Source organism: Poecilia reticulata, chromosome 20 (assembly GCF_904066995.2).
Source record: "Poecilia reticulata chromosome 20, P_reticulata-male-v2, whole genome shotgun sequence".
Lineage (NCBI taxonomy): Eukaryota > Metazoa > Chordata > Actinopteri > Cyprinodontiformes > Poeciliidae > Poecilia > Poecilia reticulata.
In genome coordinates, this window is record NC_088849.1 from 19,444,505 (window position 1) to 19,467,739 (window position 23,235).

A 23,235-nucleotide genomic window follows, 5' to 3' on the forward strand; every position below is an offset into this window, starting at 1 on the left:
TATTCTGTTTTTCCTTTTAGTTTTAAAATATCTAGATATGTTTTTTGTCATTTATGTGTGTAAAATACATTTTAAAAGATAAATATTTGTGATTGCGGAGGGGAAAAAATGCTTCTTTACAAATTGGTTTTGCTTTCTGACTTAAACATTGTCAAAATAACTTTAATATCAGACAAACATAACAACAGTAAATAGAAAAGCATTTTTCAATCAACTTTTTTATTTATTAATGAGGGAAAAATATCCCAAACCTTTATAATTGCTTTTGCGAACCTTGGCAACAATAACTGTCATTGAGGCTTTGTAATAACTTGTAATCTTTTTTTTTTTGCGTCCCACTCTTTTGTCCCACTCTTTTTTGGAGATTCAGGCATATTATATTGTTTTCGGCCAAGTAAAATATATTTAAATTAACAGAACAGCGCCTCAGTCGGTCTGGAACAGTGGTGCTTTTAGTTTGAAAATCCAACCCATTCTTCTTTTGGGGCGTTGGCGTTAACTTCACGCATTTCTTTCCCACCCATTTCGCCTGGTTGACGGGGACGACGAGCCACTGTGCGCATGCGCGCTAGGACTCTGCCTGCAGAGTGATTCGCTGCAACAGAAGACGACGTACAGAAAATAATAATGACAGCAGAGCTCAGATTTGGAAATCGCTTCTGCTGCAGCAGAACTTGGCGTGTTAGCGGAACATCCAAAGACAGACCCACCCGTGACGTGACTGCCAGTGAAAACACGAAACATTTAAATGAGAATCAGTGGCGTGAATGCTTAGCCACCTCCATCAGAGAGCATCGTAGTTTATTTAAAATAACTGTTTTACTAGAACAATAAATAAAGTAAATATGTATTTTAGGTTTGTAAACTCACACATGAAAGATTAAAAAAATTGTGCAATGGTTCTTTGCATTTGTAAATACAAATTTCCACAGTTTTGCAGACAAACTGATAAATGTATCTCTGCTATTTCAGTACACTGAGTTTATAGCCCTGCCTGTAAATTAACCTGTTTGGATTTTTTAAATGATTTTCTAATTTTCAGTGGTTAACATCCAGTCAACTGAAATTTAAGATTGAAATCATTGTTTTCAACGCAGTCCTGCAACATTTAGAAAATTAAGGAAATCTGATTCCATAAATTAGAATATTAGGAATTAGATTTAGAATTAGATTTAAAATAACCTTTAAGCAGGTAAGCCCACATTTCTGTATTAAAAATGTATTGATCTGATATATTTTAATCAACTATGAGCAGAAAATCATATCAATGAACAGAACTGAGGGGTTGAAAACATCAATCTCTGTGTAATTAATATATAAAAATTTAAGGGAAAAAAAATCTCCTTTTCAAACTGAATATGGAAGGTGTTTTCTGTTTCATTGGTATTGTATTCTCCTTAGTAATTTTGTCTTATCTCTGACTTGTTTGAAATAAAGATTTCAATTCACTTTAACTTACTGAATATGGCTGTAATGTTTTCTAATTAATATGAATTTAAGAAAGGGTTATTCCTTTAAAAATGAGCTTCAACTAAGAAAAAGTCATGATTAATTCATTTATGTATATGCTTGTGTTGGTTCTACATTTCCAAAGTCCATTTCCTTTAAGTATGCACCTGTCATTGTTTGCTCTTAACATATCAAAACTGTAAAGTCATGACTTTTAGCTCCAGAGTGCTACCATAGCATTGTTAGCTCAATGCTTGGCCTCTCCAGTAACAGTTTCCTTGAGTTGCTCCTGATCACCACATGACATGAGAACCACAAGGTCAACCGCAGCAGTTCTCCAGCTGAAGAGTGAAACCCCACATCCACTGAGCAGATAAAGAAAAGAGGGAACAGTGGGTTAAGGCTGTAGACTTGAAGAAGTGATATTTATTTGTATATCTCTAAGTACTCACAGTAAATCTACTGAATGTTTTGTATTAACGTAGCAAAAGATTTCCCAAACATTGAGCAATAAATCTGACAATGAAGAAGCAGAGGCGTAGTTCTCCTTGTATATCATTATGAAACTTAACACGTACTGTATTTTTTTTTAATTTTATTTACTATCACACACTTTCACTTCCCCTCACAGAACTGCATGAAGACAGTCAGGCACCGCTAAGGAAATGTGGTAAATATGCAGAGATAGAGCCTTGCAATGTTATTATTTTTCCTTTACGGTCTTTAGGGCAAACCTCTTCTTTCTGTTACACAAGCACAAACATGAGACGCCACCTAGTGGGCACCCTTGGGTATATCGTCTTCTTCTTATAGGTTTTGTTGTTGTTGTTGTAGAAACAGCATTGGTTTATCGACTGAGTTAAGGAGTCATTTTACCTCCGAGTGCTTCATAAGCCAGAGGTAAAATAAGTATGTCTAATTATCTTAATTTAAATGCAAAATAGCCAGATTCTAGTAGGGATTACTTTGCTTTTTCCACAGATGTACAAAGAAATTTAAAAGAACCAAAAGCATCAACAAAATGCCACTTAACCATACTCTGTATCTGAATCTTTCAAACTTAAATTTACGTATGTATGAAGGCTGAAACATGTATTCAGTTTATTTAAATGAATTTGGGTCTATGACTCTCATAAAGTGCCCAGAAATGATGTGGATTATAACTATATAGATAAACTGAATTTTAAATAAATACAAAATATTAAGTTTGTTTTGATTAGCTGGTATTTGAGTTTTTCTTGGAAGGCTACTTTTTATTTTTATTTGAATAAAAATATGCCGAAGTAATTACATTTTGGGGTGTTTACTAGTTTGTCTCTCACTCTCTTAGTCCGTTTTACTTTGAAAATCCAGTTCGGAAGTTCCGGTTACCTCGGGTTAGCTTTACAGCATTTTACTTGCTAGCCTTCAGCTAGCAGGTGTCGTTAGGTGGGTTTAAGTAGAGGAAAATAACATACAGGTTCATCGTGATTTCCGGTCAGTGGTAACAGCAGAGGGCAGGTGAGAAGGTGGACTTTCTCACCGGCGGCCTGGTCGGACCTGTCAACTCCTCTGATCCAACCTGCTGCCATTAAACCTATTTAGGAGAAGCAGAGTTCAAAGTGAATGGCTGAAGGCTCTTCAGGTAACCGCTTTACTTTCTAAATATCAGCGAGTGAAAGTGTTTGAAGTTACATTTTAATTATCAGACATAAGCCACTCGATTAGCCACATTAGCGAATTTACTTACAGTTCAGTGCTATGCTAGCTGTGTTAGCCAGCTGTTAGCAGTAACTTTTTAATCAAGAATAATGTTGTGATTGTTGTTCAGCCGAGCTTTGACGCTTTCCTCACGTTATCTGACATAAATGCATGTGACTGGGAACTTTGAAACCGACTTTCCACCTGAGCTGGATACTGTAACAGGAGCTGGGAACATGTGACTGGTTCTAGCTTGAGCAGCTAGTGGGGTTTCTGTTTTAACCAGAAAGCTGCAACATGGTTTGCAGGTCAAGTTTTACAAACTTCTGAGGGTATCAGAAGTGGATCTGGATGGTTAAAATAAATTATTATCTGATTTAAGAAGGGGATGTGTTTATTTTTATGTTATTTATGTTCACAAGGTTTACTGAAATCTCAATATTAGAAGATTAGAAACTATTTTAAGTATTGTTTGCCGAATTTTGACAGAAAGTTTCAAATGTTAACAGGAGGAAAAATTACATTGGAACCTGGAATAGTTTGTCATACAAAATCGTAAAAAATTCTTAACTTTAATAAATATCTTCCTTTAAAGGCTAAATTACTCAATTGTTTTACAAAATACTATGATTGTACAGAAATAGCTAGTGAATTTAACCTAGCGGTTCTCAACGTGGGCGGTACCGCCCCCCGGGGGGCGTTCAGAGGACTGCAGGGAGCGCTGGCGGACATTTTTACAAAAGGGGGGCGCTGGGAGTCCTTTGGGGGGCGTTTGGTCGAAGGTAAACTTTACACCTTATATGCACAACAATACCAGTTTAGACTTTGAGCAACTTGGTAAAACTGTATTGTGTAACATTAAATCTTGCTTGGCTGCAACTGTATCGATGACAGCTCTTCTTCTTCTCTTCAGTGTTTGTTAGCTTTTGACGCAGATCCTCTCCTGCTACTGGTAGCTTCACCGCATCAGTTCAGCGTTACACCGGCTGATGACTTTGCTGTGATTCACTTTGTCTGGTATTTTTGTACATATGTTTCGGCAGTTCCGTGATCATGTCAAAGCAGCAACTTATATTAAAAGGTGTTTTATTTCCGTTTGAAGGCTGCCCGCTTCCATGGAAGGACAACAGAAAATCACTCTTATAAACATGTAATTACTAAAATCAAGATGCCCTCTCTTTGTATCCCTCTGAAAAATGAACCCATTTAAATAAAGAAATAGAGAGCGTTCATTTTATAGCGTTAACACCGGTGCTGTAAGTGGTCCGGTATGAAACGGGTGTGATAGAACAACGGTACCACAGCACTTTTGAATTTCAATAATCGGAATACCGCAATTGTTTCTGTTGTTTTAAAAGGTTTATGTCAGTCTGCCCTTTCCGCGTTGATACGTTTCCCGAACGCTGCACACCATAGGGAGTAAAAAAAAAAAGGAGAAGCGGGACATAAAACGGAGCGACGAACTAGATGTGAATTATGGCATAAAAACAGAGAATCCGACGCTGAACAGTGAAAAATCAACACCTGATGTGAAACACATGACGATTAGGCGGCGCAGAAGGTGATGAGTGAAGATTACTGATGGTCAATAAACGATCAAATAAATCTAGCAACAGGAAAGAAACTAAAGTGGACATAACAATAAACCAAGAGAGGATAATACTAATCAAAGGAAACTAAATTGAAATGAAAATGAATGAAGAACAAAATGCAAGAATAAACTAAGAAACTAAAGTAAATACAGAGGAATAAATTGGTATGGCAAGACCTTTCGAGCAATACTTAATGCAGAGGACTGTATGGCAAGAATAAACAGACGCTATTTCCAGATAAAAGGTAAAATAATATTGTTGAAGTGTCCTGGGTTTGTTGAGACCACATCTAGTACAGAGAATAAATCTTGCAGACCATAACAGTAAAGAACTGATCACTTATTTATGTTTTTAATTAGCTTTGATATATTTATTTCTTCAATATTATTTTTCATGTCAGTGTTAATGTCATGAGGCTGATGACTCCATGACACTTTCAGTTTGACTCATTAGGATTTGATTAAGAACCTGATTTGTTCTTTGTAATTTCTGTCCAGTAAAACTATTAATCTATAATCAATAGACAGGTCGATATGAAGATATAATCCATGTTTCTGTCTCATATTTGTATGGCATTAAAAGGACCTGGAACTTTTGTTTTTCCACTGAAAGCTCTGGTTTGCACAATAAATGCCATGTGGGTGAAGTTTTATGGATGATACTCTGATGTCCCATTCTCTTGAAGGCAGCACAGAGCTGCACCACCAGAAACTGACAAACACTGAAGAAAAGAAGAGCTATGATTAATGTAGTTACAGATGTTTTAATGTTGCAGAGCTCAGTCGTTTTGCAAATAGATCAAAGTTTAAACTGGCATGTTGAACATCTTTTATCAGGTCATTTTGTGAAATATTTAACAACTAGAAAATGGCACATAACAAGAATATTTTTTCCACTCTGATTGGCTGCTGTTAGGCCTACAAATTTTAACTTGAATTTTCATTCATTGCATTTTTCTTAAGACACCTGTGAAAAATAATTTCTATTCCCATGGCTTTTTGTTCTCTGTGCAATTATCTTTGATGATAAATACAGAAACATATATTACAATAGTGATAGTAATATTAATGATAAAATAATGGTCAGTGCAAAGTAGCCTACAAATTATTTGGTGGGGGGCGGTGAGGGACCTGGATAAAGGCTAGGGGGGTGCTGGGCCAAAAAAGGTTGAGAAACACTGGTTTAACCAAAAGAAGCCAAAGATTGTTGAAAAACATTGTTCATTTTAGGGCCAAAAGATCCAAGTTAAAATATGTTCTTGACTAAATTCTCTTTTATTCGTTCACTGCATGAATAATTACGTTTTTGTACTGAATCCTTTTTTTTTAACTCATTGCTTTGAGTTTGCAATCTTTAGCTAAAAATGCTAATTAATGTTTTTACAAAAGCAGATTTTAGCAGTTTTTTTTGTGGAATCATGTGTTTGAATTTTCATAATAGGATGACCTGAAAAGTAGCAATATTATTTTTTTAGGTCTAGTTTTCTTATTGGGTTAGAAATTCTATACTTTTTAAAAATCTTTTCCATAGATTAAAATTTTGGAGCACATCTGACCTGCTAGCACAAGAAGTTGATGTGTTTGGACATTTTTTTATTCTTTTGAAAGACAAATTAAAGAGTTGTAATTACAAAACATATTTTATTTTTTCTGAAGTTAAACAGGCTTCTTGATTCAGTGTAATTTTATAGTATATTGTAGAGGAATATTGAAAAAAAGTGCCTTCAACTTGAGGATTTTAACCTTAATGGAAACTATTTGGACCTTTTTTGGTCTTCTGTTGCATTTTGTATGACTTGTTAATAGGCCTGTCACGATAACAAATTTTGCTGGACGATTAATTGTCTAAAGAATTATTGCGATAAACAATAATACTGTTTCAAGACCTTTTGACACTGATTTAATGGAAATGATTTCCTGCCATAGATAGATGCACTTTATTTTCAAAAGAACACATAACACTGGAACTGATAAACTAAATCAGTTCCAGTGTTAATGGATTCTCAGTCTCCATTAACAAAAAACGTACTTGAAAAAACGTACTTGAAAAAGCAAAAAACGTACTTATTAAGTTTTACAGATTGCTCTTCTTTTTTACCTTTTCTACTCAGTTTTTCATGTTAAATTGCACTTTTTTTTGTTAAATTTGCTATGCTATCTTGAATAATTTTTTCTCAATAAAGACTAACAGAAAGATCACACAGTTCCTTTCATTTTTGATAAAATCAGTTTTTTTATATAATGACATGAACCAATTAAAGTAACAAACTAAATAAATTGTGGGCAGAGCACACATAAAGTTGTAAGATTTACCCATGAGAAAACCAGGGATCTCAAACCCATCCCACCATGCTTGACCACCACAAACACAATAAATTTGAAGTGGAAAAATGTATTTTTTTCTAAAATGAAGCACTGTGAAGAGACTATTAACCTGTTACAGTTCCCTCTGATTCTCTCCTTTCACTCAGACATCTTCAGTTACTCTGCTATCTCTTCTGTCTGCAGACCCACCTGACCTCAATCCAGATGGGACGCCACATCACAAGCAGCAGCACCACAGCTCCAGAAGAACCCGACCCAGACACAACAACGACAGAAACCTCAGCAGTCACAGCTATGATCCAACTCAGCAATATGGAAACTTTCATCAAGGTTTCAAACACACATTCGGCCAAAATAATTCAAATTACGCTCAGTATGCCACTGCTCCCTATCCAGAAGGGGATGTAGCCAGGAGAAGAGGCAGAGGAAGAGGATGGAGAGAAGAAAGCAGATGTTTAAATGAAAATGTCAGAGGTTCTGGTTACCGGCAGCCAAAACCTGGTAGGAATCCAGATCTTTTTGGTGCCGGCAACAGATACGCCGCTTCCACAGAAGGACCTGATGCGCCGAACTGGAGAAGAGAAAACGGGAGCAGAGATTTTCTGGAAACTCAAGTTAAAAAACCAAGAAGCACCAACCAGGAGCAGAGAAAGGGAGAAGAAAATGAGAAAGGTGATCATACTCCCATACCAGATCAAAGATCTCACGGTTCCAGAGAGGAGACCGCCAAGAGCAGACCTCAAGCGTACGATCAACAGAGGAAAAGCACCGACGTAAAGCGACGTCAGGGACCGATCAAGCCACCAAAACCTCCGTCTCATGAGGACTCGGGCTCAAAGAGCGGGGAGCAGGAAGGAGCTGAACATCTCCGAGCGTCTCAGAATCCCGCCTGTAAATCTGGAAAAGTCTCAGGGCCGCAGAAACCTTTTCATGGAAGAGGCGGGAGAAGGACGAACCATCAGAGCGTCAACTCGGGTCAGAGGAGCTCGGACAAAATGCCAAAAAGCAAAGAGACGCAAACAGGTTGGATCACAGTTTTTGTCAGTCATTATGGGAATCAATTCATTTGCTACATTTATAGCTGCATTAAATGTAGCAGATGCCGATATATAATCGCAATAACAAAATATATCGCGATATACACACAATCAATATCAATAGATAATACATTGATTTCTCAACAATCGCACAGCATTCTGGTAAATGTATTTTAGCCACTCAACCTCTCACAGCTGGCTAAGAAAGATTGGTGAAATATACTAACTCCCTCACTCTTTGGTTACCTAGCAACTCACTCACTCTTAGGTTGCCTAGCAACAGCCTGTGGAGTAACTGCCACAGCAGCTCTGTGCCTCATAACTGTTGAAAAATAAAAAACAGCATTGATTGAAAACTGGATAAACAGGAAAAGTTATGCCACCAGTTTGGTAGCATTTAAAACAAAAACTAATCGATAATTATCTACTGATGTATGAGACTCTTATTAGTTTTTGTTGTTTTGTTTTTAGCCATATCATCCAGTCCTAGCACCAGCGACATGGTTTTTGAGGCACTTTGTTTTGAGTTTAGATTAAAAAAGAAAAAAAAATCTGATAAAAGTTCATCTCTAATACATTAAAGTGGACAATATTGCTGGATTTGAAACTAAACTGCCACTTCCTCCACGTAATTTGCAGCACATTTTGTCCTGACATGTTCAATGTCCGTTTAACGATTGTTTGTTTAACTTGGTTAAACAAATCAAAATAACACACAAACGAGTTTGTATGCATCACACAATCAAACCGTCAGATGACATTATCACCCCGTGAAAATAATAGTCCAAATAGTTTGGATGTATTTTTTTCTTTCTTTCTTTCTAACGGGAAGTTTCTGTTTAGATGGAAAGCTCATGTTTGACCGGTTTTGCTTTTCTATTTCGCACACAGGTTTGTGGTGCATTTCTATCCTAAAGAAAAAGATGGAAAACTTCACAAAGGAGATATCAACATGCATGGAAAAACCTGGCAAAAACCTATTATAGTAGAAAGACTTTAAGCATTCAACTGTGAAAAATCTGGATCACTTCAGGCTGCAGTGTGAACGTTGCCTTAAATGGGTTAAGTCACAGGTGTCAAAATCGAGGCCCGTGGGCCACATCTGACCCGCTATAGCTTTTTTATGTGGCCCTCTAGATTCTAGACTAAACACTAAATGTGCTTAAATATTATGTTATCAAATCAATGCAGGTTTTCTCTGCTTACTGCCAAATTATATCAATCAGTTCCTCCAGTTTCTTGAGAATTACTTGCACTACCTCATAATTGGGAGTTTATTGCAGATTTTTCTCAAAAATTAAAAGCTTTTTACCTGTGCTGAACAGCTGCCTCAGCCTTAATTGTTTAGTCATATTATATTCCACAAAGGTACAAATAAGAGCAAATGTTGCAAATATTTCCAAATTGGTACCACAAACACTTTGATTTTTTTATTGCAAAAAATCACAAAAAAGAATTATGAAATCCTGGAGGAGCTGAAAAGATGTTCAATATTATTTAATTTTAAGAATTTATTTATATTTTAACAGTTTAACTGGTTTCATTAATACATTCTGGCACAACTGGCCCTTTAAGAGACCTTCCTGATGTTGATTTGGCCCAAAACAAAAATGAGTTGGACCCCCTCTGGGTTAAGTTGACCTCTGACCTCTGTGTCTGGGCATTGAGGTCGGGTTTCCTGTGCGCTCTGTTCTCCGCAGGGTGCCTGATCGAGCAGCTGTCCGAGGAGAAGTACGAGTGCATGGTGTGCTGCGAAGTCATCCGGGTCATGGCCCCGGTGTGGAGCTGCCACAGCTGCTTCCACGTCTTCCATCTGAACTGCATCAAGAAGTGGGCCCGGTCCCCGGCCTCGCAGGCGGACGGTACGGCCCACACACACGCACACGCATGCAGAACGCGACCCTGATTCAGAATAAGTGATTCCTGCTGATTCTGCAGCACGCTGTGCTTTGTAGCGATTTGAAAAGAAGGAGCAGGTGGTTTTTGTTTTGTAACTCTGACTTGACCTCACGTTGAGCTGCTGGTTCTGTTTCGGTCAGATTCTGCTGAAGGGTGGCGCTGCCCCGCCTGCCAGAACGTGGCGCTGAAACACCCCACCACCTACTTCTGCTTCTGTGGTGAGAGACGACGAGCTGCTCCTTCTCCTGGAAAATGCCTGGAGTTTGATTTAATAGTTTTCCAGGTTTGGAAAACGAGTGGGAAAATAACTTTGTTACATTTGTTATCTGTCTTTTGATCCATCCATCTTTTATCTATCCTCCCATCCATATTTTCTTTGTTTCATCTGTCTTTTTTATTTGTCCATCATCCATTTATCCATCATTCATCCCTCCGTTCCTCTTTTCTTTTGTGCGTTCTGTAACATGTCTATCCATCTTTTATCTTTCTGTCCAACATCTACCTTTTCATCTGTCATCAATTTGCTCATCTTTTCTTCTATGCATCTATCCATCTCTTTTATCTGTACTTTCTTTCTTTTGTCCATGTTCTTGTTCTCGGTCCATCCCCATGTCCTTCTTTTCTTTCTTTCCTCCTTTTATCCATCCATATATCATCCTTCTTTCATTTCTGTCTATCCTCATCCATCCATCCGTCTGTCTTATTTGTCCATTTCTTTACATGTCTATCCATCTTTCATCTTTCTGTCCATTAGCTGCCTTTTCATCCATCATCCATCACCTTTATTTATCCCTTCTTTTGTTCTTTCGTCCATCTTTTCCTTCATCTGTCCTTTTTTTTGTCAATCCTTCCTTTCTTTTGTCCTTCTGCAATCTTTTTCTCCTCCATCCATCCTCGTTTCTTGTTTTATCCATTCATCCATCCATCTATCCTTCTTTAATTTCTTTGTTCATCCTCAGCATCCATCCATTCTTCTGTCCATCTTTTCTTTTCTGTCCTCTTATACATCGATCCATCTTTCTTTCCATCTATCTATCATCCATCTGCTTGTCTTGTCTTTTATGCATATTTATTGTTTCGTTCCTCCTTTTATCCTTCTGTCCATCTTTTTGTTCCCCAACTTCTTCTTTCATCCATATTTCTTTCTTTCTTCCATCTATACATCCTTTTTTCATTTATCTGTCTGTCCATCCTCATCCCTTCTTCCCTGCTTTCTTCAATTTGGTCACTGGCAATTTCAACAATAAATTTAATGTTTTTAAAGTGAATTTTTTTCCCTATTTTTAAACATAAACGTGTAACAACACATCCCACTCATCCTAATCACACAGCAATGTGTGTTTTTTACTAAATATTTTTATTACATATTCAACTAACTATTAGAAATACGATGCAGTAATTTTGTTAAACGTCAGTTTCCTCTCATCTGCTGGAGCTGAGATTTTCTTTCCGTTGATCGGCAGGCAAAGTGACGAACCCCGAGTGGCAGCGCAGTGAGATTCCCCACAGCTGCGGTGACATGTGTGGGAAGAAACGGAGCGGAACGGACTGCAACCACCCCTGTAACATGTGAGCTGTGAAAACACAACAACACTCTGAGCTGCAGGACAGGACTGAATGTTGAGGAATACTTAGGTGATCAGACGAGAGAACGAACACAGCGCTGCATTTCTACAGCTGGGAAAGAACTAGAGGCTAGAAATTAGATCCTTTGTGCCAGAATGACATCCAGGACATGTTCCACCTCTTGTTTCTGAGGTGGAACATGAAAAATAAGGGTCAGATAAAGTGAAATCAGCTATTTAAACATGAGCAGAACAGGATATGCAAAAGGATTCATGAGTTGTATGATTAGACATGCATGTGCATGCAACACAGGCACATGCCTGTGGATTTTAGTTTGTCCTGTTTGCTGTGAACTTTCTTATGCGTCTTGAATAAAGAAAGATGATGTTAATGATTAGAGTATTGGCTAAAAACGGCTGAGTAAAAACGAACGCTAGATTTCTGGAGCTGTAACTACAAAACCTGCCATGACAACAAATTGTCCCAGAAATTATTGCCGCAAATGATATTGTCATTTTAAGACCATTTTTAGCTAATGTGATAATAATAATGTCATATTAATGTGAGTGGATTCTCTCAAAGAATAAAAAAAAAGCTTTAATTTCTAAAGAATATTTAACACTGGAACTGAATACAGTTCCAGTGTTAAATACAGTTCCTGTATCCAGAACTGGATACAGTTCTGGATACATTTTAAGTATCCCAAATACCCAAACAAAGCAATAATAAATAAATGGATTATGAGCAAAATGTAACAAAATTACATTAGAAGAATCGAAAAGAAAAACGGGTAAAAGTGGCAGGCAGTGCAAATACTTGGTATGAAAATCCCAACTTTTCGACTATATCAAATGATTGTTGTCCAAATGGAAATTATGGCGCTTGTTGTAATTTATCTACAGTTAATTGATTTGTTTCTTATACTAGTGGAAAAGGGCTTTATTCTGGTTTGCCACATAAAATCCCAGTAAAATGTGTTTTGGTGACTTTGTGATGTATCCTCTCAGCTTGTGCCACCCTGGACCTTGTCCTTCATGTCCTGCCTTTGTCACAAAGTCCTGCGTCTGTGGGAAGATGAGGTAAAAGCACAAAAACATCTTCATGTTGGCCTTTTTTATTATTAGTACTTCCTTACTATTGGATAATTTGTCAGCCTGTTTGATGCTTTCGATGTTTATTTTGCTTTAGTCAGCCAATGCGCTGCGGCCAGGCCTCAGTCCTGCAGTGTGGCTCAGTCTGTGGGGCTTTGCTCAACTGTGGTGAACACTCCTGCGCTCAGGTGTGCCACAGCGGGGCGTGTCAGCCCTGCCAGCAGCAGGTTCAGCAGGGTGAGTCTCCTCAGGCACAAAACGCGGTTTATTTTTATTCATTTTCATTTTAACTATAAAGTAAATGATTTATGATGAGACAAGATGGCATTTAAGATATTGTAGCAGATTAGATTAAAAACTGATAAAAATGGAAACTATTTTGGCAATTATGGACACAGAACTGTTTGAGGAAAAAAATTTCTGTCTTTATACTCTTTCCTCTAGTTTGTTACTGTGGGGTGACGCCTCGTACCGTCCTGTGCGGCACAGATAAAGACGGATTTGATGGCGCGGGACATTTCTCCTGTCAAAAGGTTTGCTCCAAGTAAGTGTCTATGCTGTGGAAATGGCATGGAGTCGTCCACAGAGGTTCTCCTTTGGTGACCGGAGCCCGTTTTCTGCTCAGGATGTTGAATTGTGAAGCTCACCGGTGCCAGCAGGTGTGCCACCGCGGGCCGTGCCAGCCGTGCCCGCGCTCCCCCAGCCTGGTTAAGACGTGTCCCTGCGGTCAAACGCCGCTTTCCAAACTCCTGGAGCTGGGCTACTCTGAGCGGCGCAGCTGCTCCGATCCCATCCCGTCCTGCGGAAAGACGTGCAACAAACCTCTGCCTTGTGGCTCCAACGGTAAGGAATGTTTTGCAAACATTTGAAGCTTTTGAATCCATGATTTTGGACTCAAAGATGTTTGTCATGTCATGTTGGATGTTGTTTGACTCAACAGTTTAGTGATCATCATGCTTTTATTTTTATTTTTTGTTAAAATCACAAAATCTTGCCAAGTATTTTCTGTCTATTTTCTAGAGCAAATATCTTAATTCACTTGAAATAATATGAAACTAACTTACCGACAACTTTTCTGCTAGATATAGGAGTTTGCTTTGAATCAGTAATTCATCAATATTGATTTTAAAAAAGTACAAAATCTGCTGGTAAATTATTTCACTTGTAAAAATGTATTACAAGAAGCCTTTCCCATGTCATAAGTGATAAAAATCTGCCAGTGGAACTAACACTTTTTCTTAATCCATATTAAGGAAAAATTGACTCCAAAAAAGTTGCTTTTAAATTACTGAAAAAGTTACTTTTAAGTTAGTTTGTTATTATTTCAAGAGTACGAAGACATTTATACTAGAAACTAGACAAAAGTACTTAGGAAGATTGCGATTTTGCACTGTTTGTACTGATAGGGTATGATAAATGGTTTGAAATATAAGTGGGTACATTCGCTATTAAAGCTTTTGCAATACATAAATAGGAGGCGCATCCTCAAGAGTTTTACAAGCTGCAGCTGTGAGTCCAATGCAGATGAGGAGCAGAAATGATTTAAATTGTTGGCTTCACAAAAGAAACTGTGGAAATTTATGCAACCAAACATGAACAGTTAATCTTTTTCTAAAAAGTTTGATCAAATGTTGACAAAATCAAGAACTCCCTTAATTTACCTCTTCATCTTCCTGCAGACGTTAACCTTTATCTTTGAGATTTATTTTTAAAATCTGTTCTCTGTCTTCCTGCTGGTCCATTGTGGTAGTTTTTCACTACAAACAGGAAGTGCATAATCAGAAGTCTGCTGGCATTGTTTTTGAAGCATATCTCCAGATTGTGATCTCGTTTTTTTTCAGACACCATCCATTTGTGTCAGAATCTGTGCCATGAGGGGAGCTGTGGGCCGTGCACTTTGACCTCCACCATCAGGTGCCGCTGTGGCGCCAAGACCAAGGTGGGCCGCAACGTCATCACAGCAGATACGTTTTCAAGTTTTTAAAACTCTCAATCTGTAAAGACTCTCCTTTAATTTCAGGAGGTTCCATGTGAAAATATTCAAAAAGAAGGTAACATTTTAGCAGAGTGAAATATGACATTACTGCCTATGTCACTTCCTGTTGTAAATGTCTCCTGTCTCCATGCAGACGAGCTCGTCTTCACGTGTGAGAGACGATGCAACAAGAAGCGCTCCTGTGGTCGGCACAAGTGTGGAGAGCTTTGCTGTGTGGTGAGTCTGCAGTAATCTGGACTCCGGTTCGGCCCGGTTGAAGCCATTTGGGTCGCTGGACCCAGAAATATGACATATGATGTCCTTTAGCTGAACCAAGACGACTGTGAGAGAGATCCAGCTCTTTGTCAGGCTGTCCATCAATCTATCTCTTTATTCATCCCTCAATCAATCTTTTCATCTCTTTATTCATCCATCTATCCACTTATTAATCTTTTTATTTGTCTGCCTGTCTATTTATTAATCCTTCCATCTCTTAATTCATCCTTGCATCTCTTTATTTATCCTTCTGTCCATTAATCAATCCATCTTTCTCTTTCTCCATATTTGTCCATCTGTCCACAAGTCAATCCATTCCCTTTTTCTTTTTATCCATCAAGCCATTCGTCCATTTTTTTTCTTCGTCTTTTGACTCCTCAATGTCTGTATATCTCTTTCTGGAAATGTGGAAATGTCTTGCGGCTCTATTCAGTCTTTTCTTTTCTGATCCAGATTTTTCTGCCTCTTTATTCATCACTTCGTTTTGTCACATAAAATCCGAACAACTCGCATGGAAGCTTGTGGTTGTTACAAAATGTGAAAAAAGGTTAAGAGGAATGAAAACTTTTGTAAAACGAGTTAAAAGTTTGTCTGAACTGCAAAATGAGTTTGGTATTTTGTCTCCATCCAGAACGCAGATCACAGATGCCCCATGATCTGCGGCTACAAGCTGAACTGCGGCCTCCACCGCTGCCAGGAGCCGTGCCACAAAGGGAACTGCGAGCCCTGCTGGCAGTCAAGTGAGACATTTTATTCTGCAGCCAAACCTCTAAAACAACACATAGATAAACACCAAGACCCAGTTTAAAGTTCTCACATCATTTCTCTGTTTTTTTTGTGTGGTGTTATGTTTGGCTCTGAGTTTGTTACGACTCCTCCTGTTGGCAGGTTTTGATGAGCTGACGTGTCACTGTGGCGCTTCTGTGTTGTACCCTCCAATTTCCTGTGGCACAAAACCGCCCGAGTGCAAAAATCTGTGCTTGAGAAGACACGAGTGTGACCATCCAGGTAAGACGTCCTCTGCAGCTTTAAACTGGATTAGGACTGAAACGATTAATCGGATTAAACACGATTAATCGATTGTTCAAATAATTATGCTTGCTGCAATAATAATTGCATTAACTGGAGCATAAAGACTAAACAAAATTGGATTTATTGTAAGAACAACCTTCTCATAGCAATAATTAAGCCAAAACTGTACAAAAAAATCATATATCTTTCATTTAAGATAAAAAAACAAACATATTTTTTGTAAATGTTATTCCCAGAACTCCTCATGTACAATATTGGTAGCTTTACATGCAAAGTTTTTGCTTCTGTAAGAAAAAAAAAATCTCCTATTCAGCACCTTTTGCTATTAAATTAATATTTAGTTAATCTAAAAAATTTAATAATAAACTTCATATGTTGATGGTAGAAGTATTTTTTTAAGATGCAATTAATAATGCGTACATTAAAGAAATGCAATATTATTACATTTTAGACAATAAATGTGATGAATTAACAGTTTATTTGCATCTACTAATGTATATATTCAAAAAAGGATTAAGTGGTCAAATGGAAAATCTGCAGATTGTGGCAATTATTTTCTCATATGTTTGATTAATCATCAGAATAATTGTTAGTTGCAGCCTTAAACAAGAAATTGTAACATTTTTTTCTTCCTCTGATTTAGTGTTTCACAACTGCCACAGCGAGGACAAATGCCCGCCTTGCACATACCTCACTCTGAAATGGTGCATGGGAAAGCATGAGGTAAAACCCCACAAAGGCCAGCGAGTTATTTTAGTTTCATTCATTTATTATTATTGCAGTAAGCTTGTTCCTTGGCTCCACAGCAACGCAGCAACATCCCGTGTCACCTGCAAGACATTTCCTGTGGTCTGACGTGTAATAAGATGCTGCCTTGTGAAATGCACCGCTGCAAACGCCTCTGCCACCGCGCAGACTGCCTGCCAGAGGGCGGCTGCCAGCAGCCGTGCATGCTGCCCCGGCCGGACTGCGGTCACCCATGCGCGGCTCCGTGTCACAGAGGCAGCAGCTGCCCACGCACTACCTGCACTGCCAAGGTACAGACCACTTTCTGTGAAACTTTTCTGACAAAAAAACAAACCTGCTGCAACATAGCAAATGTTTAATTTAGATTGGGGTTGTCCAAAGTGCGGCACGGGGGCCATTTTGTGGCTGGATTAAGAATGATCTAAGTGATATTTTTAATTTGCGTAAAGTTGTTACCAACATAATTTATAAGGTTCAACAATGAGAACCACGTTCATTCAGAGACTTTTATTGAAAAGCCAACATTGCTCCACAAAAATCAGCTTTTATTGAATTTATTAAATGTTTTTAAAAAGAGGGATCCAAATCTTCTTATAACTGAGAAAAAAATTTGTTCAATCAAGCTCAAAACAATTTGAAAACTAATTTTCTTTCTTTTAACACATCAAAATCACATTTATGTTTGCGTCTACGATGAATAGCATGCCTTTGCTTAAAAAAACAATAAAAATTAAATGACTATTTGCTTGATGTTAGTTTAATTTTCATTTTTTCAATCCACAAGTACTTTTGACTGAACAATTTTGGAAAAACTTTGCACACCCCTGCTTTAGATCAAAACATCACTACTGCTTAAATTACTTTTAACATAGTTTTGGACTCATGTTCTCATCAGGTAGCGCTCCAGTGCGACTGTGGTCGGAGGAAGGAAAGTGTTGCCTGCACAGAAGCTGCTAATTCCTATCAAAGGTAACTTCTCACTTTAGTCACTTTCTTTCTGTTTTGCAGTTAAAATATTCTTCTGCAACATTTCCTCCATAGATACGCAGCCATCGCGATGGCCAGCAAACTCTCTGACATGCAGCTCGGCGACTCCATGGACATCGGCCCGCTCCTCACCAAGAAGGAGGTGAAACAGACCAGGTGGAGGAAAACAAAACATTTTACAGTGGCTTTCTAAGTATTAATACCTAATACTTAGGCTTTTTTTTTTTTTTTTTTTTTTTTTACGTCTGAGTCATGTTGCAACCAAAATCTCAGTGTATTTTATTGGAATATGCTGTGATAAACCAACGTGAATTAGACAATTATACAACTGAAAACAACTGGTAGTTGTTTATCTCCACCATCTTTGAACCTCTAGGGAAGGGATCCTCAAATCCTGGCCTTGAGTGTCTAATTAAGGCTCAGAGAGTGTTGTTCTTTATGCACATTGCTTTTTTTTTTTATTATTCCTTGTACTTCACTCAACAGTTAATCAATTACTAAATTAGTTGATGATTATTTCAATTACTGATTCATCGTGATTAATCTAATAAGCTTGTACATAGTCTCATTCCAGTCTAGTTTCGAGTGTTTTGCAGTCATGTCATCCAGTAACACTAGGGCGATATGACTGAAAATCACATCACGACATAAGCATTTCATACCAGTCAATATCGATAATTATTGATTAGTTTTTTTGTTTTCAATATCTGAAATCCTGCCAAACTAGTGCACGACATTTACTGTTTTATCCATAGTTTTAAATCCATTTTGTTTTTTATTTTTAATCAGACATATTGAGGCACAGTGGTGGCAGTTACTCAGCAGGTTGTTGCTAGGTAACCAAAGAATGAGCAGTTGAGTTGCTAGGTAACCAAAGAATAAGCAGTGAGTACATTCCACCAACCTCTTACTTAGCAAGCAGAAAGAGGTTGAGTGGTTCGTCTTTCTTCTGCCTACATTCCCCAGAAAGCTGTGCAGTTCTGGATTGAATTTCAGTTATATATTACATATAATATATATTTATATATATGTATAACTGATTTATTGTCCAGTACAATACAGTTGTACAACAAATATTGTACAATATTTATTGTAAAAAAAGAAAACCCAATTTTCTTTTCTTTACACTTTTTGTGTGTCACCTGGAATCTCATTGAAGTTACCATTAAAGTTACCATTAGAGCTGATTTCAGTCGTTTTTATGACAGGTATTGGTTTTAGTTGGAGGTGAGCAGAGTTTTTAAAAGCGCTGTGATTTCAGACTCGAGTGCGATCAAGAATGCGCCACTTTGGAGAGAAACCGGCGTCTGGCTGAGGCGCTGCAGATCGACTCCTCCTCCGACCCCTTCAACGTTCGCTCCTCCTCCGTTTACAGCGACAGCCTCAAGGAGGACGCCAGGTTTGACCTTTGGCTCCTGGGTTTTTGAGGACGCCTCATCTTTTAATTTACGTCCCAGGAGCAGAAAACATAAAGTGGGTCGTCGCAGTAAAACGCAGCATGACTCTGCTTTCAGGAAGGACCCGAAGTTCCTCGCTGAGGTAGAGGAAGAGATCAAGAATCTTGTTGAGCTCGCCAATAAGGTAGCATCACGATCTGATATGAATTTACCTGTGGAGGTTTTTGAAGATTTGCTTTTTTTTTTTTGCCTTTGGGACAAAAGTAGACAAATGGAGACGATTATATTTAGAAAAAGATGGAATGAGAAAATGAGAATGTGGTAGAAAAAATGACTTTTTGGTCTAAATCATGTTTTCTTTCTGTCCTTGTGTCATACTTTTATTACCCTTTCTTTTTGTCCACACTTCCATCCACCCTTCATTGTGTCCTTTGCCATCTTTTAGTCCTTCCTTGCTTGTATCCTAACTCTTTTACTCTTATCCTTGATCCCTTCCATCCTTCTGTCTTACCCCTGTTCATTCAATCTTCCCTTGTTTGTGCCCTTCTTCCCTCCCTTGTGTCCTCTTTCCTTGTATTTCTTTCATTTCCTTCAGTCCTCATCATTCCTTGTCTTCTTCACTCTCTTCTTTCATTACTTCTTTCCTTTCTCCCTTCCTTCGTTCCTTGTGTCCTACTTCTTTCATTTACTTCTTCACTTTCTTTCTTCTTTCATTCCTTTCCTCATCCTTCGCCAACTCCTCTACTATTTTCGTTCCTTACTTCTTCTCTTCCTTCATTCATTCTTACTTTCCTTCCTTCTTCCCTCACTTTTTTCACCTTCCCGTTATTCATTCTTCCCTTCATTTCTTCATCCCTCCTTACTTCCTTCTGTCGTCTTCTTGTGTCCTATACGTTTTCCTTACTTGCTTATTTCCTTCCTTCCTTTCTTGCTTCCTTACTTACTTCCTTCCTTCTTACCTTACTTCCTTTGTTCTGGCCTTTTTAATTTCTTGTTTCCTACCCCTGTTCATTCTTCCCAGCTTGTTTTTGCAGATTAAACATTTAAACCCTGCTTGCTGTACAGTTATTTACCATGAATCTGTAGTTAATATTTAATATTTCAAGCTAAATGGAAAGGACTCTGTGCTCTGGATATTTAAAAATATTCTGGATCAATAAAAAAAGGTTTTTATTCTCAGTAAATGTTTCTAAAAATCCAAAACATATAATGAGGGAGAAACATCTTGAGCTGCGTTTATTAGTAGCTACATCTGCATGGGTTTCTGCAGAAATCCCAGCAATTATTCAGCATTAAACTGTCAGAAATCATCTTCATCAGGCCTGAATCGCTTCTCTGTGGCTCATCCTCATCACTGATGCATGCAGGGAAAGCAGCCGAAGAGGAGCCACTGCTTCCCGCCGATGAACAGGGAGCACCGGAAGATCATCCACGAGCTGGCCGAGGTCTACGCCGTCGAAAGCGTGAGCTACGACAGCGAGCCCAAACGGAATGTCGTCATCACCGCCCACAAGTACGTCTGCCAGCAGATATGGCGGCCCGGCGGCGGCAGCGCCGATTATGGTTCTGAGCTTGTGTATCTGTGTTGGCAGAGGGAAGTCGGCCTGTCCGAGCTCGACCCTGACGGCGCTGATAGAGAGGGAGACGGCGGCGCGGGCGCCTCCCCCCATCGCTCATATCAAGCAGCACAGCAGCAAGTGAGTCATCCTCCATGATTAAAGACTTTCTGACATTTTAGTTGAGACCCAAACTTAACTTTTTTGTTTGTATGTAGGCATGTTGCAGTAAACAATAAATCAATTAATCAGTCGTTTCCATTTGCAGGATTTATAGCTTGTTTTTCTTTTTTCTCTTTCTACCAATAACTGGATGAAAAAGTCTTCTGTCCGTCTTGCTCTTATTTTGAAAGACAATTTTGTTTACACAGTCTGCATAGTTAATCTTATTGGTATTTTTGTTTATTTATTTTGTATATTTAAAATGTCTTCTAGTTTCTGTGTTAAATGTTCATTACACTGCAAAAACACAAAATCTTACCAAGTATTTTTGGCAAGTTTCTAGTGCAGATATCTTAGATTTGTCTTATTTCAAGTGTACTAACTTTTAAGAAACTTTTCTGCAAACTATAGGAGCTTGTTTTAAGTAAATAATACCTTAATATTGATTTATAAAGCGCTAGTTCCACTGGAAAATTATTTCATTTATAATATGGGAAAAATATCTCATAAGTTGGATAATCTGCTATTGGAACAAACGTTTTTCTCAATACTAAGGAACTAGTTTAGTAAAAAAAAAAGCTTGTATATCTTGCTGAAATGTTAATGTAAGTTAGCTTTTAAGTCTACTAAGATATCTACACTAGAAACTGGACAAATATACTTGGTAAGACTTCATGTTTTTGGAGTGAAACTTTAAAACCACGTTGCTTTTTCTTCACTGCAAAAACACAAAATCTTTCCAAGTATTTTGTCTCCTTTGTTGTGCAAACACCTTTTGTGCTCTTGAAATAAGACAAAACTAACTTTGAAGTTATTTTTCACAAGATATAGTAGCTTGTTTCAAGTAAACAATATCTAAATACTAACACCACCAGCAGATGTTTTCACTTTTAATGTGGGAAAATGTCTTATTATAAATTAAATAATCTTCAAGTGGAACTAGTACTTCTTTTAAACCAATATTAAAGAATCATTGACTTGAAACAAGCTTATATTTCTTGTTGAAGACTTTCTTATAAGTTAGTTTGAAGTGTACCAAGATATTTGCACTGGAAACTAGACAAAAACACTTGGTAACATTTTGTTTTTCAGTGAAAACAGTTTTTGTCTATCACATAAAACCGATTAAAATGCATCACTGTGACATTGTTGCAGCGAGTTGCTCCTCATTATAACATAATTAGATTAAGGTTCAATTAGGCTGATATTTTTTCTTTCTGATTCCTCTCGTAGGGCTGCGGGTGGAAGCTGGTCAAAGATGGTGAAAGAGGAGCCTGTGATAGATTATTTTGATGTTCAGGACTGAGAAGGAGTGAAGAGGAAAAACCTCAAGAGCTGCTTGTTTACTTCACTTTTCATCCGACTAAAACAATCTGAGAAATGTGATCATCTAAAGTTATATTCAGATTATTTACAAATCCCATGATCTACTCAAATTCATCCATGCTCAGCAGGAATCCCTTTGAAAATCAGTTTGTGTGCAATTTAGTAAATTCATTTTATGTGATATTATCATCTTCAAATGCAGAGATTCGTTTAAAACAGCAGGTGTTCTCTCCAGCTTATGGTCCTTAAACCAAACGGCAGGCTTTATTCTGAGCAGTAAAATGTCTTTTGATCTTTCTGTCGGTGTTGAGCCAAGGCTGCTGTTGTAAAAACCTCATGGAGGGAGCGGGCTGCACTGCGGAAAGAAAACATTGTGGGAACACAAACACTTTGACCTAGATGGAGGGCTGCACCTCCCGAAAACCTTCTGGAGGCGTTTTGAGGTCGGCCTGCTGCAGCGTACCTGAGGACGCCGAGGCGGCGGCGGATGAGGCTGAAGCCGATGAATCATATTTTTATTCCTGAGATTACAACAGAAAGATTCCTCTTTATTAAACCAGATGTACCCGATCACATGTCAATAAATCTGAGAAAACCACCAAGAAATGCCTCTACTGTTCAATTTCCTGACTTTTTAAATGCAGAAGTAGATTTTTCTAACGCAAGTAAATGTTACAAACATTTTAATTATTAAATTCAACTATTAGATGTTTATGATATTTTAATGCAGGAATGTTTTAAAGAATTTCAACTAAAACTATAGTAAATGGAAAGCTCATAAAATAAATTCTAATGTAAAATCACTTTATTTCAAAGAAACTTGCATAGATCTGCACAGCAATGTTTGTAAAGTTAAGCTAGCAAAAAAATGTTAACTAAATATGTAGTTTGGAAATTAAATGTTTAGTTTGGATAATTAATATTTAGCTTCCTGACTTTTAATTTGCATGCAAAATACTTGGTGTGTAAACTAAATACTTAGCTTAGAAACTAAATTTCTAATTTGAAAGTTAACCATTTGATTTGCAAGCTAAAGATATGAAATACTAGAACAAATAGTTTTAAATATAAAAGCTAAAACATTTTGCTGGTAAATAATTACTTAATGTTGAATGTTTAAATAACTGCTAAATGCTTAG

The 23,235-nt window shown here is 37.7% G+C and overlaps 1 protein-coding gene and 1 long non-coding RNA gene across 2 annotated transcripts; one reads left to right on the top strand and one right to left on the bottom strand.

Annotated features, from left to right (window-relative positions):
* Nucleotides 1–755: 755 nt before the first annotated feature.
* On the bottom strand, nucleotides 756–2,936 carry LOC145549426 (uncharacterized). Its single transcript, XR_014085402.1, has 2 exons — nucleotides 2,821–2,936; nucleotides 756–1,814 (listed from the first exon to the last, which is right to left on the bottom strand). It is a non-coding gene; the product is annotated as an uncharacterized LOC145549426 (long non-coding RNA).
* nfx1 (nuclear transcription factor, X-box binding 1) lies at nucleotides 2,854–22,702 on the top strand. Its single transcript, XM_008396641.3, has 23 exons — nucleotides 2,854–3,073; nucleotides 7,229–8,068; nucleotides 9,783–9,944; nucleotides 10,122–10,199; nucleotides 11,445–11,550; nucleotides 12,555–12,626; nucleotides 12,736–12,875; nucleotides 13,083–13,182; nucleotides 13,264–13,481; nucleotides 14,480–14,577; nucleotides 14,659–14,689; nucleotides 14,768–14,850; nucleotides 15,521–15,629; nucleotides 15,778–15,897; nucleotides 16,565–16,644; nucleotides 16,728–16,958; nucleotides 17,564–17,637; nucleotides 17,710–17,811; nucleotides 18,917–19,054; nucleotides 19,170–19,236; nucleotides 20,420–20,565; nucleotides 20,645–20,749; nucleotides 22,004–22,702. Exons 1-23 carry the CDS (start codon nucleotides 3,055–3,057, stop codon nucleotides 22,074–22,076), a joined length of 3,192 nt encoding a protein of 1,063 aa, XP_008394863.1. The 5' UTR covers nucleotides 2,854–3,054; the 3' UTR covers nucleotides 22,077–22,702.
* The last annotated feature ends 533 nt before the right edge of the window (nucleotides 22,703–23,235 follow it).

Coding starts and splice junctions, on each gene's coding strand:
- nfx1 (XM_008396641.3), top strand. Junction 13,183..13,263: donor TGTCAAAAGGTTTGCTCCAA/GTAAGTGTCTAT, acceptor TTTTCTGCTCAG/GATGTTGAATTGTGAAGCTC. Junction 15,630..15,777: donor CGAGCCCTGCTGGCAGTCAA/GTGAGACATTTT, acceptor TCCTGTTGGCAG/GTTTTGATGAGCTGACGTGT.